This window comes from Cervus elaphus, chromosome 8 (assembly GCF_910594005.1).
Source record: "Cervus elaphus chromosome 8, mCerEla1.1, whole genome shotgun sequence".
NCBI classification, from domain to species: Eukaryota; Metazoa; Chordata; class Mammalia; order Artiodactyla; family Cervidae; genus Cervus; species Cervus elaphus.
The window spans coordinates 16,384,970-16,402,620 of NC_057822.1; the positions used below are offsets into that span (position 1 = coordinate 16,384,970).

A 17,651-nucleotide genomic window follows, 5' to 3' on the forward strand; every position below is an offset into this window, starting at 1 on the left:
AGGAGGGCAGGTCCCTCCCCTTGGGCTCTGAGGTTGTCAGGCGAGCTGCCCATACTCCCCTGAGGGTCTCAGAATTGCACTTGGGGCCCCAGCGGAAGGCTCCTTTGCCTCCATCATCAGAGGTTGGCCTCAGAGGAGCCCTCCCGGGACACTGCTCCACGCCTACCTGGTGGTGTCTCCACTTTCCAGGGCCTGGGGCCCCCCTCGAGGCTGGCTTGGGGCCCCTGCTGAGGGTAGGCGAGGCTCTCCCTGACGTCCTGCTGGCGACCACTCTCCCGGCTTGGCATCAGTGGCGGCTGGGGGGAGTCAGGAGAGAGAGCTCAGCTGACCTCTGCTCTGGAAGCTCTTTGAAGATGCTCTTTACTGGGCTGGGCCCTGGAGCCAACAAAAGCACACAGCCTGGGGCCAGTCCCTCATGGCTCCCCGGCGCCTATGGATGGGGACTTGTTTACTTGTGCAGGTTGGGACCTTTCCAGACGACCACTTCGGGTACTTGTAACCTGAGGGTGCAGTGGGCACGCTCTGGCTGGAACACACGCACGCAGGGAAGATTGGACCCTCAGCCCTGTGGCCTGCCCCGTCCCCACCCCTGTCCCCACCTCTCGGGATAAGCCAACAAAACCTGGAATTGTCTCCTGGGCCCCCTGCTTGGCACCGATGCACAGTGGCCCAGAGGCAAACTGAAAAACTATTCATGTCTGTTTGAAATTCAACTTCAGCTGGGTGTCCTGTGTTTTCATTTGCCAAATCTGGCAAGCCCAGAGGTGGGGCTCTCTGAGCCGTCCCGGATCCTTCAGGCCTGAATCCCTGCCCTCCCACAAGGGCAGGAACCTCCCTAATACCGCCCAGCAAGGACCAGGCTGCCTGGGCCACCCCCAGATCATAGGGAATGATGGGAGAAGTCCTTGATGACACTGCTGAGGGTCCATCCCAAGGGTCTGGGGACAGGCCTGTTCTGTACTTTAAATGACATGCACCCCTCCTTCTCCAGCTCAAAGGGGTCCATGTCACTGTCAGAGCAACACTGTGACAGTGAATTCACTACCCCCTTAACCCAAGCTCCTTTCAGCTCATTAAAAAAAAAAAAAAAAAGAATCTCTCTAGCAGCTTTGCAATGGCCTCAGCTTTATCTTAAATAATCTTCCCTACCTAAACAAACGTTTCTCTAAAGAAGACATTCAGATGGTCAACAGGTACACGAAAAGTTCAACATCACCAATTATTAGAGAAATGCAAATCAAAACTACAGTGTGGTATCACCTCACACTGGTCAGAATGGCCATCATCAAAAAGTCTACACATGACAGATGCTGGAGAGAGTGTGGAGAAAAGGGAACCCTCCTACACTGTTGGTGGGAATGCAAATTGGTACAACCACGATAGAAAACAGTATGGAGGTTCCTCAAAAAACTAAAGATAGAGTTGCCATATGATCCAGCAATCCCACTCCCGGGCATATATCCAGACAAAACTATAATTCAAAAAGATACATTCATCGCTATGTTCATAGCAACATTATTTGCAATAGCCAAGACACAGAAACAACATAAATGTCTACCAACAGATGAATGGATAAAGATGTGGTACACGTATACAATGAGATACTACTCAGCCACAAAAAGGGACGAAATTGGACCATTTGCAGAGATGTGGATGGACCTAGAGACTATCATACAGTGTGAAGTAAGTCAGAAAGAGAAAAACAAATACCATATGATACCACTTGACATGTGGAATCTAAAATATGACACAAATGAACTATTCTATGAAACAGAAACAGGCTCCTAGACATAGACTACAGACTTGTAGTTGACAAGGGGGAGAGGGATCGGGGAGGGGTGAACTGGGAGCTTGGGATTAGCAGATGTAAACTATTATACACAGGATGGATAAACATGGTCCTACTACACAGCATAGGGAACTATATTCAATATCCTGTGAGAAACCATAATGGAAAAGAATAGGAAAAAAGAATGTATATACATGTGTAACTGAATCACTTTGCTGCAAGAGTAGAAATTAACATAACATTTTAAATCAAATATTAATTAATTAATTAATTCAGTTGCTTAGTCATGTCCGACTCTTTGTGACCCCATGAACCGCAGCACACCAGGCCTCTCTGTCCATCACCAACTCCCGAGTCCACCCAAACCCATGTCCACTGAAAATTATACTTTGGTTTAAAAATAAAAAGAATCCTCCCTGCAGGTTGCCTCAAACCTATGGCAAGGGGGCACAGCTTTGACTTCCAGATAACTCTCTTTTGACCCAAACAAGGACTCTGTTTCTGGTACGGAATCCATGGGTGGCTTTATTTACAGTCCACACTGGGCAGTCTCTGGGCTTCTCTGATAGCTTGGTTGGTAAAGAATCTGCACGCAATGCAGGAGACCCCGGTTCGATCCCTGGGTTGGGAAGATCCCCTGTAGAAGGGAAAGGCTACCCACTCCAGTATTCTGGCCTGGAGAATTCCATGGACTGTATAGTCCATGGTGTCGCAAAGAGTCAGACATGACTAAGTGACTTTCACTCACTCACTCACTGGACAGTCTCCACCCAGAACTGGGACTGGAATTAGGATTTCAGCCTTCTCTGAGCTGTTCCTTAGTGGACAACTGGCCTGCTTGTCTTGCTCTCTGCTGACTGACCTTATAATAATGCTCAGGAGACCAGATTTGGGTGTGTGAAATAATGGTTGAGTGGAACCACACACGAGAGCAGGGCTGCACATGGAAAACCCCATGAGGGTCAATGGTGTTCCAAGATGGCACCCAGGGGTAGGCAGCTCTCCAGGATCATGAGCTTTCCCAGGCAGGTGGTGGTGGGGGACAGGTGCCAAAGGCCCCTGGTAGGAGGGAGGAGGAACTGAGCTGGGCTCTTGGGAGACCTTCTCGGGTCTTCTCGGTTTAGCCACCCCACCTGCTCCGTCTGCTTAGGCCACACTGCAGACTTTCAGAGCAACCCCTATGGCCCCTGACGCCAGCTCCCCCCACGCCCCCTGTCAAAAAAATATATCTCCACTGAAAGATATGGGAGCTGGGAGGAGGAGGGCAGCTGTGTGCGTGCACCTGAAGTTTCCTGAGACAAACCACTGTTTCTCTACCTCTTCACCCATTTCAAACAGGGCTGGCATTTTCCCTCAGGGTCCACTGACAGGACACGCGATTTTGATATCCCAGCCTTGGTGGATGGGGAAGGAAATGAGAATAACTTTCCTCAGGCCAATATCGTATAAGATTCTGAGTCACATTCTTGGCTTTTCTTTTCTTTTTTCTTTGGGAGCTATTTCCTTTTGGCTCTGTGGGGCTGAGTCCTTTGCTTAAAAATAATGTACTTTCTGGTCCCTCACAGAACTGATGGAGCCATGTAAGGATCCCACGGCCTCCTCGTTCCAAGTCCTGCCTCAGTGCTGACGAAACGCACAGCCATGATGGGGGGCGTCCTGAACAAACTCGACGTTTGGGCCGGGGTGCTGGGACCCCATGGGTCTTGGGTGGGGTGTTAATTTCCAGCAGGGGTGAAGGTCATGTGTGAGGGGAACTGTTGGGGGGTTGGTGGCTGGGCGAGGCCAGAACGGGCTGGGGGGACAAGGTGAGCAGGTGCAGAGACCGGGGAGAAAGGGTTGGAGGAGCAGGACTGGATGGGCGGAAGGGTCAAGAGGAAGTCAGGTCCGCTCTCGCCGGGGAAGGAACGAAATGGGACAGTGAGGATCAGGAGGGTCCTGCCACATGCTGCTGTCCTCTTCTTCCCTCAACCGTGGTGCTTGGTCGGCCGAGACCAGATGCGGCCTCAGAACTAGCCTCAACACAGCATTTGAGCATATTGGCTGAAGCCGGTCTGTAACCGTCCCCTCAAGGAGGCTGAGTGAAAAGATGAAGATAAGGTGGTGGCCAGACGGGATGGAAAGCTCACAGAGGAGGCGAGGGCCTGGGGTGGTTGCGCTGGGCAAGGAAGGAAGAATAGAAATCTACACCAGAAATGGAATCCACACTCATTAAATGACCCCAGGAGGGGGGAAGGGTCAGGGGGAAGGGATAGTTAGGGAGTTTGGGATGGTTATGTATACCCTGATGTAATTAAAATGGATAGCCAACAAGGACCTACTTACTATACAGCACATGGGACTCTCTGCTCGGTGTCATGTGGCAGCCGGGATGGGAGAGGAGTTGGGGGGAGAATGGACACGTGTATATGTATGGCTGAGTCCCCTTGCTGTTTCCCTGCAACTTTCACAACATCGTTTGTTAATTGGCTATACGTGCTCAGTTGCTAAGCTCTCTGTGACTTCATGAGCTGTAGCCCGCCAGGCTCCCTTGTCCATGGGATTTTCCAGGCGAGAATACTTGAGTGGGTTGCCATTTCCTCCTCCAGGGGATCTTCCTGACTCAGGGATGGAACCTGAATCTCCTGTGTCTCCTGCACTGGCAGGCTGATTCTTTATCACTGTGCCACCTGGAGAGCCCATCCCAATACAAAATAAAAAGTTAAAAAAATTTTTTAAATAAATAAATGACCCCAAGAAAGCCAATAAGCTGGACCCTTGGCTTCTTCAAGGGGAGAACGTTTGTCCTATAAAAGGAGTTTGAGGGAGAACTAAGTAAGGGTGCTGGCCTGAGGAAAAGGCATGGGGGTGGGTGTGCGCTCAGTTGTGTCCGATTCTTTGGGACCCCATGGACTGTAGCCCACCAGGCTTCTCTGCCCATGGAATTTTCCAGGCAAGAATACTGGAGTGGGTTGCCATTTCCTACTCCAGGGCATCTTCCTGACCCAGGGATCGAACCTGGGTCGATCCTAGGTACAATTAGCGATACCTGGGAAGCCTCTGGGGGTGGAGGAAGTGATTAATATGCTTGGTATCTGGCAGGGGGAGTAAGGATGGACTGGGGGGTCAGTGTAGGGGAGTCCACTGAGGCAGGAGGGCAGCAGGTGGGCTCCCAGCCAGGTCTGAGTGAATGAGAGGTGGAGGATGGGACCTGAAAAGCATGGCCTCAGTGTTCAGAGCAGGCTCCTGGGTGCAGAGGCAGCTGCATGGCAGGTGCATGGCTCCAGGTGGCCCATCTAGAAGGGCAGGTGAGTAGCTGCTGCCTCCCCAGGGAGAAGCACCAGGAAGGGCTGGTGATCCCAGGGATGAGTGCCCTGGTGGGTGCCCACCGTTTTCATGCAAGGAACCAGAATTTGCCAGGGTCAAAAGCAAATGTTCTTGAAAATAACAATAATGTCTACATCACCAGCAACATCAGCCACCACTCAGCTTCCTTCATCCCTGACAACCTCCAGTGACTCTACCTTACAGGTAATACCACAACAAATCTTCCTAAAAGATGAGGCCACACTTAGAATCAGTGCAAGACAGAGGGTCACCTTGGTGGCAATTTGGGTAAAACAAGGATGTTACTGATAAATAAGTTAGCCTAAACGCAACTCTTTGGAACAGTGGTGCTGTGCTCAGTCATGTCCAACTCTTTGAGACCCCATGGACTGTAGCCTGCCAGGCTCCACTGTCCATGGGATTTTCTAGGCAAGAATACTGGAGCGATTATTTCCTATTCCATTTCCTATTTCCTATTTCAGGGCATCTTCCTGACCCAGGGATTGAACCTGCATCTCCTGTGTCTCCTGCATTGGCAGGCAGGTTCTTTACCTCTGCACCACCTGGGAAGACCAGGCCTATAGAATTTGAAATCATTTTTAACTCAATGGCATTAGGTCAAATTGGCAAAAATCATTAGACCACCTAAAACCTCCACCCTGGCAGCAGAAATCTCTAGGTAAATGATTGAGCTAACCATCTTTTAAAGAAGGCATATTAATGTTTTGAGCTCTAGCAAAACACATGTAAAATAATAAATGATCAAAGCTGGCAAAAAAAAAAAAAAGAAAAAAACAACAACCCTCTAAAACTGCTGTAATCAAGAGACCCTCTCCCAGGGTAACCAAACAGCCTGGTTTTCTTCCGACTCTGTGACAGGTCTACTGCTCTGAATCAGGGATCAGAAGCATTTGAATCCAATTCTGAGCATGTTATAAAAGCTCACAGATGTTTCTCATACTGGAATCTGACCTGCTCTTCTTGTTGTTTTTCCTATTTGAATGGAGAAATTGGAGTCTTATCTGATCTGTTCATATCCTTTTAATTTCCTCTTGAAAATTAAAAAAAAAAAAAACTTTGTACATTTCTAATTCAAAGCATATATATTTTTTCTAGCATCTAAAAAATACTTTTATTCCCCATCAGTCTCTGGTGAGCTCAACTAGAAGCTTCAAAATGTGTCTGGAGAGCTTCCCTGGTGGCTCAGTGGTAAAGAATCCGCCTGACAATGCAGGAGACATGGGTTCGATCTCTGATCCAGGAAGATCCCACATGACGCCTGAGAATCTAAGCCCATGTGCCACAACTATTAAGCCTGTGTTCTGAAGCCCTGGTGGCTCAGATGGTAAGGAATCCTCCCGCACTGTGGGAGACCTGGGTTCGATCCCTGGGTTGGGAAGATCCCTTAGAGGAGGGCATGACAACCCAATCCAGTATTCTTGTGTGAAGAATCCCCATGGACAGAAGAGCCTGGCAGGCTACTTGGGGTCTCAAAGAGTCGGACACAACTGCTCGACTAAGCACACTAGAGTTGGGGAGCCGCAACTACTGAAACCATGCGCTGCATCTACTGAAAACTGCACGCACTAGAGCCCATGCTCTGCAACCAGAGAAGCCACTCCAATGAGAAGCCTGTGCACTGCAATCAGAGAGTAGCCTCTACTTGCCGCAACTAGAGAAAAACCTGTGGAAGGTTTTTTAGGAAGGAAGACCTAGCACAGCCAAAAATAAATGAATAAAATTATTTTTAAAAATGTGTTTGGATCTCACACTAGCTTTTGCTCCTGGCCGCACATTTCTAACTCAGCTCAGCCTTCTACCGTGTGGCTGACCACCTCAGCAATAGAGTTTGGGGCACCAGAGTTTTGGTCAAAGATCTACATTGTTTGGAGAGTTCTACTTCAAAATCTCACATTTAAACGTGGCTTCCCCAGTCAGAAATCTTGCTCAAATAGCTTGCAGAGGTGAGCACTGGACACAGTGCTCTGAGAGAAGGGAGTCTGGAGGAAAAGTCCATGGTCAGGTCTGGCTGTGGGGTCACAAGCCTGTGAGCCTCTGTGACATGGGGTAATGGTTGAGATCAGAGGCCTTTTGAAGAGCAGGTGTGAGGCTGAGGTCTTCCAGGGTTTGGAACTGCTGCAGTTTCATAAGATCCTAGGCATCACCAGGCCCAGAGCTGCCCCCAGTCCCAGAGCTGCCCCCCTAGTCCCAGAGCTGTTCCCTGTCCCAGAGCTGCCCCCTAGTCCCAGAGCTGCCCCCAGTTCTGGAGCTGCGCCCCCCAATATGCTGCCAGTTTTCTTACATGAAAAGGAAGGGCAAGGCTCAGGAGCAGCAGGTTTGCCCCCCCTGCAGACTGGAGCGTGGGTGTTTGACAGGGATGGGAGGCAGCCATTTCTGGCATGCTGGGCCATCTGGGGAGAATTGGGATGATCTTCCAGCCTGGAGGAAAAAATGAAAAGCAGCAATCAATACAGACAGGAGATATCTGACTGCTGACTACTGTGTAGCATCACAAACAAACACAGGAAGTGGAAGCACCTGAATGCCATTTGTTAAGCTAGTATTAGCAGATATTGGATGTCTTTAAGAAACAGGAAGTGCCCCTTGCCTCACTCATGTGAGCTCTTACACATTTTAAACATGGTTATTATTTTTCTAACACAGAGTTGGATCTTTTGGCTTTGGGTGACACAAGAACATAACATTTCAACCAAACAATTTAATTAAAGTATCAATCTTCTGGGCTTCCCTCCAAGGATGAAGCAGATTAGTGCAGGGATGAAATCAGTCAGAAAAGATGGGATGTGTCATAGCCCTGACAACAAGAGTTACTAGGCACAGGAGTGGGGAAGAGCTTGTTCTCTGGAACACTATCTAATGGTGTGTGTAGTGTCTAACGCTGCCACCTGGGTCGGTGGAGACTGGTCCACCCAGCAGACATGCACTGGGCGCCTGCAAGAGATGGTGGCCTGGACAAGCACATCAGAGAGAAGCAGGATACCTTCACAGCAGATCCCAGGAGGGTTCTGCAGTGTGCGCACACCAGCAGGGTACTCGCTTCCCATCTACGAGGAGACACGAGCCACCTGCTCGCAGCAAGGGCTTGGTGGGGACATACCATGGCAGGCCTGTCCCCGCTCTGCCCAGAGTGGTACCCCATGAAACGGCTATTCTTGAATGTCAGTTCCAGCAGCAAAGATAAGCAGACACCTAACTGCCCTGCAGGGCAGAAAAGCTTGTGTGTGTGAGTGTGTATGTATTTCTGTGTATATGTATGTGTGTATACACCTGTGTATATGTATGTGTGTGTGTGTGTATGTGTGTGTATGTACCTGTGTATGTATGTGTGTGTACATGTGTATATGTAGTTGTATGTATCAGTGTGTGTGTGTTTCAGTGTATGTGTGTTTCGGGGTGTGTGTGTGTGACTCAGTCGGTTCTGATCTCTGGGCTGGGGTTTGCCAGGGGGCCGAAGAGGGAGCATTTCCCAGCAGAGGTAGCACCATGAACAAGTAAGATGAAGCAAGAAGAGGCAAAATGAAAGCATGTATTTATATTGCTTTGTTACAGAGAGATTTAGGGCACACAAAGAATGCAGGCCGGAGGGTACATAGTGTCCTGGGGAGCATGTGACTTTGAGGGTGGAGATGGATGGTGTCAATTAAGAAGGACTTGATCGGCCAGGGTTTGAGTAGATTTGGTCCTGAAATAGGGGTTCCCAGGTAGTTCAGAGGTAAAGAATCTGCCTGGCAATGCAGGAACCACAGGTTCAATCCCTGGGTCAGGAAGACTCCCTGGAGGAGGAAATGGCTACCTGCTCTAGTATTCTTTCCTGGGAAATCCCATGGACAGAGGAGCCTGGTGGGCTATAGTCCATGGAGTCACAAAGAGTCAGATATGACGGAATGACTGAGCATGCACACACTAAAGGAAATAGAAGATGCAGAAATAAGATTCCATGATGATGTGCTATAAGGATCACTGTGTCTGTGGTCCTGGAGGGCGGACTGTGGCCGGCAGAATGGTCTGGAGGCTCCGCCCCGGCTGGGGAGAAGGAGCGGGCTCAGGAGGGCAGAGAGGAGGGGCCCGAGCCAGGAGAAGCGGTGCCTGGGCACCCTGGGGTGGGATCCTGGCTCCGTGTCTGGGAGTATTAACTCCATTCCCTGAAGCAGGGGGCTCAGAAGACAGGGCTCTTCATTTGGGAGGTACTGATCTGGGGGTGCTGTGGGGACACACATAGCCCTGGGGGCAAGAGTGGGCTGGAGTGGGAGATTTGGGCGTCAGCAGTGTGTAATGGAAACCGGAGGGCCAGCAGGATGGGATGGGGACCTTAACACAGGATGGGGCCTGCATAACACAGTGTTTTAGGAGGAAGAGGGCGGAGCATTGGGGGACCAGCACACAGCGGCCACGGGGCAGAAGCTCGAGAGCTCCCAGGAGGGTGGTCAGCAGGGTCTGGGAGGTCATGGGCGTGGCTGTGGTAGCATTAACCAGTCACCGCCAGACCATGTGGGCTTCAAAGAGAGGAGGATGGTGCAGGGAAGTGGCCAGAGGATCAGAGGTAAGGGAGCCCAGGAGACACAGAGACTGGGGCCAGGCCTTGGGGACGGCGCTGGGAGGCGCCATCAGATGCAGGGTGATGGAGAGTCCTGCACTGCACAGGGGCGACTGTAGTCGTTATTCCCAACCTTTCTTTTCTTGATTTTAAAACCAGCATTTATCATGAGAAATCAGGAAAATATATAGAAAAGAGATTGCCCTGTCCTCCCAATACCTAGACACAACTCCTATTAACATTTGATATCTTCTTTTATTTTATTTGGTATCTTATTTTAAAAGAGCAAATATATGCCTAAAAAAAAAAAAAAAAAACCACCAAAAAACCACACTCAAAACTTAGGATTGCTATATTTGGCCAGCAGGTTAGATCCACACCATTTCATAATTTGCTTTTTCACTTAGTAGTGTCTTGTGAGGCTCTTCCCATGCATTAAATATTCTTCTAAAATGTTATTTTCAATACATTTTATGTGGATAATAATTTAACCAGTCTCCTGCTTTGGGCATTTAGATGATTTTTCAGTAACTCCTGTTGTGTGCATATCTATGTATATATCTGATTATCTCAGTGTAAAACCCTAGTAATGGGATTACTGACTGCAAAAGGACTAGTGTCTGGAATGAGTGTAATGCATATTGTCACTAAGATTCTTGCTTTATCTACACATGTGGCATCACTAGGTTATCAGAGGACACTGGTTGGGAGTGGAGACTCATGTAATCTTTTTAAAGAGGCGATCTGAAGATCCTGAGTCTCACCTTTGTGCTGCCTGCCTGAGGGGAACCCCTACGCTCTGCCATCACCTACTTACTGTCTCTCTCCCCTACTAGGTAGCTTGCTCTGTGTGCTCCTGAGGGCAGGGACCACACTATTTTTGCACCTCTAGCAACTTTCCTAAAGGAAATCAGTCCTGAATATTCATTGAAAGGACTGATGCTAAAGCTGAAACTCCAATACTTTGGCCACCTGATGTGAAGAACTGACTCATTGGAAAAGACCCTGATGCTGGGAAAAATTAAAGGCGGGACGAGAAGGGGACGACAGAGGATGAGATGGTTGGATGGTATCACCGACTCAATGGACATGAGTTTGAGTAAGCTCTGGGAGTTGGTGATGGACAGCGAAGCCTGACGTCCTGCAGTCCATGGGGTCAAAAAAGAGTTGGACACAACTGAGCAACTGAATTGAACTGGGCAACTGGCACACAGAAGTGTTATAAATGTTCGTTAAATTGGCCTAACGGATGGAGTTGGTTATGGGGCAAGGCTTCATTAGAATCGGAAGGTTCAGGGGCTTCCCTGGCGGCCCAGTGGTTAGGACTCCACCCTTCCAATGCGTGGGGCACAGGTTCGACTCCTGGTCGGGGAATTTCAGGAAAATGAGGGCTCTCATTCCTTGCAGGGAACACTTCCACAAGTCAGGGGAACGCCATGTGTGCTCCCCAGGCATGGAAAAATGTCCTCTTTTTCCCCTCCATAAGGCAAAATATTTGACCCAATTCACTGTGCCCATTGGTTGGATCTTGTATTTATTAGATTATCTTTGTCCTCCTTCCTGATTAAATATGCATAAGTTATTGTTGCCTCTCTGTAAAGCTGGGGTTTTAGTAACTTAAAAAAATTTTTTTAAATGATAATTCAGTGTCCTCTTTTCCATCTCAAACAAGATGAATTTTATTAGTTCCTCTTACTTCTTCCATTCAAAAAGATACTATATTTATAAATTGGATCTACTCGTAGTTGATACTTGGCTAAGGTCTGGATCAAAAGGTTGAGTACAAAACTTCTTAGATATAAATGACACTTGGGGGACAATTAGGGAATATTTATATGCTCATATTTTTAAATTAATGTTAACTTTTAAGGGTGTGATTATATAGTTAAAAATAATGGGCTTCCCTGGTAGCTCTCAGCTGGTAAAGAATCCACCTGCAATGCAGAAGACCCTGGTTTGATTCGTGAGTTGGGACGATCTCCTGGAGAAGGGAACGGCTACCCACTCCAATGCTCTGGCCTGGAGAATTTCATGGACTGTATAGTCCATGGGGTCACCAAGAGTCAGACACGACTGATTGACTTTCACTTTCATGTGGTTAAATAAAAGGATATTCTTATTCTTTGGAGATGTGGGCTGAAACTATGCCACCTGCTTTCAACAATTCAGCAAAAAAATAAAGTGTGTATGTGTGTAAATTATATTTTATGCACAGAACGAGAGCAAGAGAGTGAGTAAGCAAGAGAGCACAATTATTGCAGAATGCTAACAGCTGGAAGCTCTTTATTGTTAATAATTCTTTCAACTTTTCTGTAGGTTAAAGAGAAAAAGGCATATTAGTTTAGACATTAATATGAAAAATAAAACCCCTGAAATACGAAGCACATGGTAACTAGTTGTGAAGGCAAATCAAACAGATCTCAGCACTGATCCACAGCATGGGCCCTGACATATTCACAGGTTAGGTCCCGGACGGGCAGTCAAACCCCACCAGGTCTGGGTGCAGGGTTTCTGGTGTCCCTTAGCATCCATGCACCCAGATCTAACAGGGCAGGTGCTTCTGTGTTCTGTCTGCTGCCGTAGCCCCAGTGCCTGCTTGTTACAAATGACTATACAGCAAACCTGGAAACAAGCAAACTGCTCAGCCATAGGGGATAATGAAGCAAAATATGTCATATTCATTTGAAATATTTTATGGCCAATAATTGTTGCATGAACAAATGTAGGTTTTTGCCTGCTCTCCATAATCCCCTTTATGTGCATCTGTTTCTCTCCAGTGTTCTCTCTAGACAGGCAAAGAGGTCACTCAGACCTCCGAAGAGGCCCAAGCTGGACTGCCTGGCCTAGGGCTCCCCAGGAGTCCCCAGGGGTCTGGTCCCTGGGTTCCCAGGGAGACCAGAGGCTCTGGGTAACCAGACTAGATTTGTTTATATAAACAGGGTTGAAGCAAGGCTATGAAGAATGAATAAAGGTTTGGCAGCCAAAACTGCAGATAGTTCTTTTAAAAAGTCATCGAGAAAAAAAGGCTGGTGGCATCTTAAACTGTGATACTCCTTCCCAACAAAGGGCCTGGGTTGCATTAAGAGGCTGCAGAAAAGACTGAGAATCCTCTCTGGGTAGACACCCTGCCCCTTTCTGGTCCTTTCCTTCAGAATCAACACTGGCCAACACCAGGCTTCTCCTAGATAAAGGTTGTAAGTGCCTTGGAGACCCTGAGAAACGTGGAGGGGAAGAGGGAGACTTGACCTCTGTCCTTTCAAAAAATCCCCCAAAGATGAATAATGAAGAAAGAAATGCTTTACAGTATGAACGTTTTATTTTGACTTCTTAAATACGTACATCTTTCGGTGCAGTTCATCAAAACAAAGCTTAGGAAAAGAAATCCCCGCCTCCTTTAGCCCGGACTTACGCTGGGTACCCGGTCCTGTGGCCGCCGGGGGTGACCGGCCGGCGCAGGGGCTCCGGGCCACCCCACTGCACGCCAGCTGCCCCCCTCCGCCTTGCCTTCCCCGTGTTGGTCATGATCTGGAGGAAGCAAAGAGGAAACAGGGCTGGAGAGGTCATCTGGCTGAGAGCAGACCACACATTCTAACTCACTGTATTTAATACATTCATCTATAGGAATAAGAGACTTTGCAACAAGCGAGGAAGGGTCATGACACAGATTATTCAGATAAACAGAAAATTTCAGGAAAAATCCCTTTAGCTTGCATATTATACCACCTAGCAGTATAAATTAAAAAAAAAAAATCAAACCATGGAAAAAGGGGAAGAAAAGAGTTGAATATAGTAACTTATCGCATCTCTGGAGTATACTGACTTTTGAAAGTGAGAAGGGAAAAAAAAAGATGGACAGATTTGGTTTCATAAAAAATTAACATTTCCATATATACAGTATTTGAATGATAAACCAAACTAACAGGTAAAACAATGAACTGGGAAGAAATATTTGCAGCACAGTTAATAGATTAAAGGTTAAGATTTTCATTAGATAAAGAATTCTTATAAATCAGTTAAGTAAAACACTGTGCAGATAATAGGGCAAAGATTTCAAATAGCCAAGTCACAAAATTAAAAGTATCACTAGGCAAGAGAAGAAAAAAATCATCAACTTTACAAGTAACTAGAAACTACAACTTTACAAAAACCCGTATCATCCTTAAATTATTAAATGAGTGACAATTAAAGAAATGACCCCATCCGCTTCTGGCAACAGTTTAAGATGTCAGTGGCATGGAAATTAGAGACAATGCTTTTGGAAAGTAATTTGGCATTTTATACCAAGAGTCATTGAAATGTTCATACCCTTGAGTGTTAAACCCTAGCGTCTTAGTTGCTCAGTCATGTCCAACTCTTTGTGACCTCACAGACTGTAGCCTGCCAGGGTTCTCTCTCCATGGGATTCTCCAGGCAAGAATACTGGAGTGGGTTGCCATTCCCTTCTCCAGGGGATCTTCCGGACCCAGGGATAGAACCTGGGTCTCCTGCACTGCAGGCAGATTCTTTACAATCTGAGCCACCAAGAAAGCCCCTAGAGAAAGACTCCAAAATATGGAAGATGTTAAATAAAGCTGTTTGTTACAAAATCACTGTAGAGTAAAACTGGAACAATCTGTCTAGTAATAGGGGAGCAATGAAGGAAAATGTGGCATATTCATTTGAAATATTATATGGCCATTTACAAGGATAAAGACTAGGTTATGAAGAAAAATGTTTATTTAAAACATTGTAAGTCAGGTTATAACATGGTACATAAATGATGCTAAAAGTAAACAAAAAGACCGGAAGGAAAGGAACAATAATGCTTATAGTGGCCACAGAGGACAGTGAACCAATAATAATTTTTTTCTATTTTCTGTAACAGCTATGTTAATAATTAAGAAAATTTGTTTAAAAAAGAAATCACTTTTTTGGTGAAATCTGAATGAAGTCTGTGTATTGTGCCAACATTGACCCCCTACATGCTACAGTTACCATTGGGGATGCTGGGTGAAGGGTGTCTAGCACTTCTCTACTACTTTTTAAATTTCCTGCGAATCTATAATTATTTACAAATAAAATGTAAAAAAAAAACCAAAAACAAAACCAGAAGGATTTCCCTGGTGGTCCAGTGGCTAAGACTCTGTGCTCCCAATGCAGGGAGTCTGGGTTCAATCTCCAGTCAGGGAACTAGATCCCACATGATGCAACTAGGAGTTCACATGCCACAACTTAAGATCCCATGTGCTACAACTAAGACCCAGCGTGGGCAAATAAACAAATAATTATTTTTTAAAAATCAGAAAATATATGAATGGGAGTTACCTCTTTGATTTCTTGATTTTTGCTTGAAAATTATTTGGGTTTATCTAGTATTTGAGGTTTAGTTCAGTTCAGTTCAGTCAGTCAGTGGTGTCCAACTCTTTGCGACCACATGGACTTCAGCATTCCAGGCCTCCCTGCCCATCACCAACTCCCAGAGTTTACTCAAGACTCATGTCCATTGAGTCGGTGATGCCATCCAACCATCTCATCCTCTGTCATCCCCTTCTCCTCCCGCCTTCAATCTTTCCCAGCATCAGGGTCTTTTCCAAGGAGTCAGTTCTTTGCATAAGGTGGCCAAAGTATTGGAGTTTCAGCTTCAGCATCAGTCCTTCCAATGAACACCCAGGACTGATCTCCTTTAGGATGGGATGGTTGGATCTTTTTGCAGTCCAAGGGACTCTCAAGAGTCTTCTCCAACACCACAGTTCAAAAGCATCAATTCTTCGGTGCTCGGCTTTCTTTATATATGTTTTTAAAATTTGAGATAGGAAGAAGAAAAAAAGCCCAGTTTCCAGTGGGAGGGAATTACCAGGTCTCAGCTGTGCTGTGGGGACAGCCAGCAGCTAGAGGGGCGGGCAGGGCAGGGTGGTGAGGGGTGGGGGACGGGGAGGGGGAGAAAGGCGGGGGAGAGGAGATGGGAGGCCTCCACCCTTCTGGAGGAAACGATGGGCCATAAGCTTCCCAAGTAAGAACCAGCGCAGCTTCATCTCCCTTGTCCTGTGAAATACGCAAAAGGCTATCCTACCTGCCATCACTAACACTGCCCTCCTCTGTCCGCTGCTCCTCCCATTTCCCTTCTGACCTGCTGTCCTCGTCATCAGGGTAGGTTCCTTAAGTCCAAAATTCAGGGGTACCTTAGGATCCCCTGGGCCTTCTCTCTCCCCCTCCCTTATGCCAGTCGGACACCTGGGCCCTTCCACGGGAGCTAGGAGAGGAAGGCTCGGGCTTAAGCGCTGGGAGAGGGTGATGGCGAGCATGTGGGTCACCCAGCCCACGCCTCCTCCCTGCTCCAGTCCTTCCCAGGTCACCCTTCCAACTGCTTCCTCAGGAGAGAGAACACAGCACGTACTCGTGTTTCAACCTTTGGAAACACCCACCCACCACACCATCTCCCTAAAACTTCACAGGCCTAAGAGATGACCTAAGGTGGGTGGTATTTGTCCTCTGCAGTGGATGAGGAAGGGGCTTCCCAGGTGGCACTACTGGTAAAGACCCCGCCTGCCAATGCAGGAGACATAAGAGATGCAAGTTCCATCCCTGTGTCAGGAAGATCCCCTGGAGGAGGGCATGGCAACCCACTCCAGTATTCTTGCCTGGAGAATCCCATGGACAGAAGAGCCTGACAAGCTACAGTCTGGAGGGTCGAAAAGAGTCAGACACGACTGAAGTGACTTAGCATGCACGCACCCATGCACTGGATGAGGAAACTGGGTCAGCCTGGGGGCAGAGTCACCCGGTGTGTCGTCACAAGGCCTGAGGAAGGGTCCCTGGTGAAGAGGGTTGGTATGAGGGCCCAGAATGACTGCCTTAGGTGCTGGGTGTCTCAGAGGAGTCCAGAGGGCTTGTTTCCTGTTCACCTCACAACCCCCTGTGCTTGTGGGGAGCTCCAGGGTCTTCTCTGGGTGCCTCGGCTGCAAAGGAGCCTTTTGGGGATGGAAAGGTCTTAAAGCATATCTGTCTATACTGAGTTTCACAGAAATGCTTCAGGGGGTGCTGGGAGAGAAGGGAAAGGGTTCCCAACAACCACCCTACCCATCACAGAACCCAGCATCCATCTGGGTTACACATGGAGATGCTGTCTGAAAAAATGTTCTGCTACAAAAAAAAAAAAATAGAGCATATTTAACCACACACACACACACACACACACAAACTCCAAAATGCAGCATGTGATTTAGCTGAATGTAATTTGTTCTGTCAATCCTAAAGGAAATCAACTCTGAATATTCATTGGAAGGGCTGATGCTGAAGCTCCAATACTTTGGCCACCTGATGCAAAGAGCTGACTCACTGGAAAAGACCCTCATGCTGGGAAAAATTGAAGGCAACAAAAGGGCAGCAGAGGATGAGATGGCTGGATGGTATTGATGATTCAATGGACAGGAGTTTGAGCAAACTCCAGGAGATAGTGAAGGAGAGGGAAGCCCGGCGTGCTGCAGTCCATGGGGTCACAAAGAGTTGGACATGACTGAGTGACTGAATAACAACAACAATTTGTTCTGTAGCAAAAGATGGTCAACACATATCAATTTAGGTAAAAAAAATTTCCCAGTACTAGTTTTTGAGTATTGGTGAAATCACTTAAAGCAATTAGGCATGTTATAAACAGTATGCATTTTTGTAAGAAAATACAGGCACACAATACATCTGTCTATCTATACACACAGAGAAAGTCCTGGAAGCTGAAGGAGACACTGCTAGCTGTCCACTCAATACTCATTCTCTCTTTCTTGACCAACAGCCCTCTGATTTTGCTGGTCCAGAAATGTGTCTACTTAAAAACACCTTTCCAGACCCCTTTGCAGCTAGAGGCCATGGAAACCACCTCTGACCAGTAAGCAGTAAATGAAGGTCTCCAGATGGAGCTTTGGAACCCTAGCAATGTGTTCAAACAGTCACATGTTTTTGTAAAATTTGCAAAAGTAGCAAGTTTTAATTGTAGTCACTTAAGAGTACTGTTTCTTTCTACTCCAACTTCTG

General features: G+C 47.3%; 1 protein-coding gene across 2 annotated transcripts in view; it reads right to left on the reverse strand.

Annotated features, from left to right (window-relative positions):
• Positions 1 to 17,651, reverse strand: part of ARMC9 (armadillo repeat containing 9) — a 171,376-nt gene that overhangs the window by 12,246 nt on the left and 141,479 nt on the right. For both annotated transcript variants that reach the window (XM_043909702.1, XM_043909703.1), the window contains exons 21-23: positions 13,057 to 13,172; positions 7,395 to 7,531; positions 167 to 296 (exon numbers count right to left, since the gene is read on the reverse strand). In XM_043909702.1, the coding sequence (XP_043765637.1) occupies positions 167 to 296; positions 7,395 to 7,531; positions 13,057 to 13,172 (383 nt within the window). The remainder of the gene's footprint in view (positions 1 to 166; positions 297 to 7,394; positions 7,532 to 13,056; positions 13,173 to 17,651) is intronic.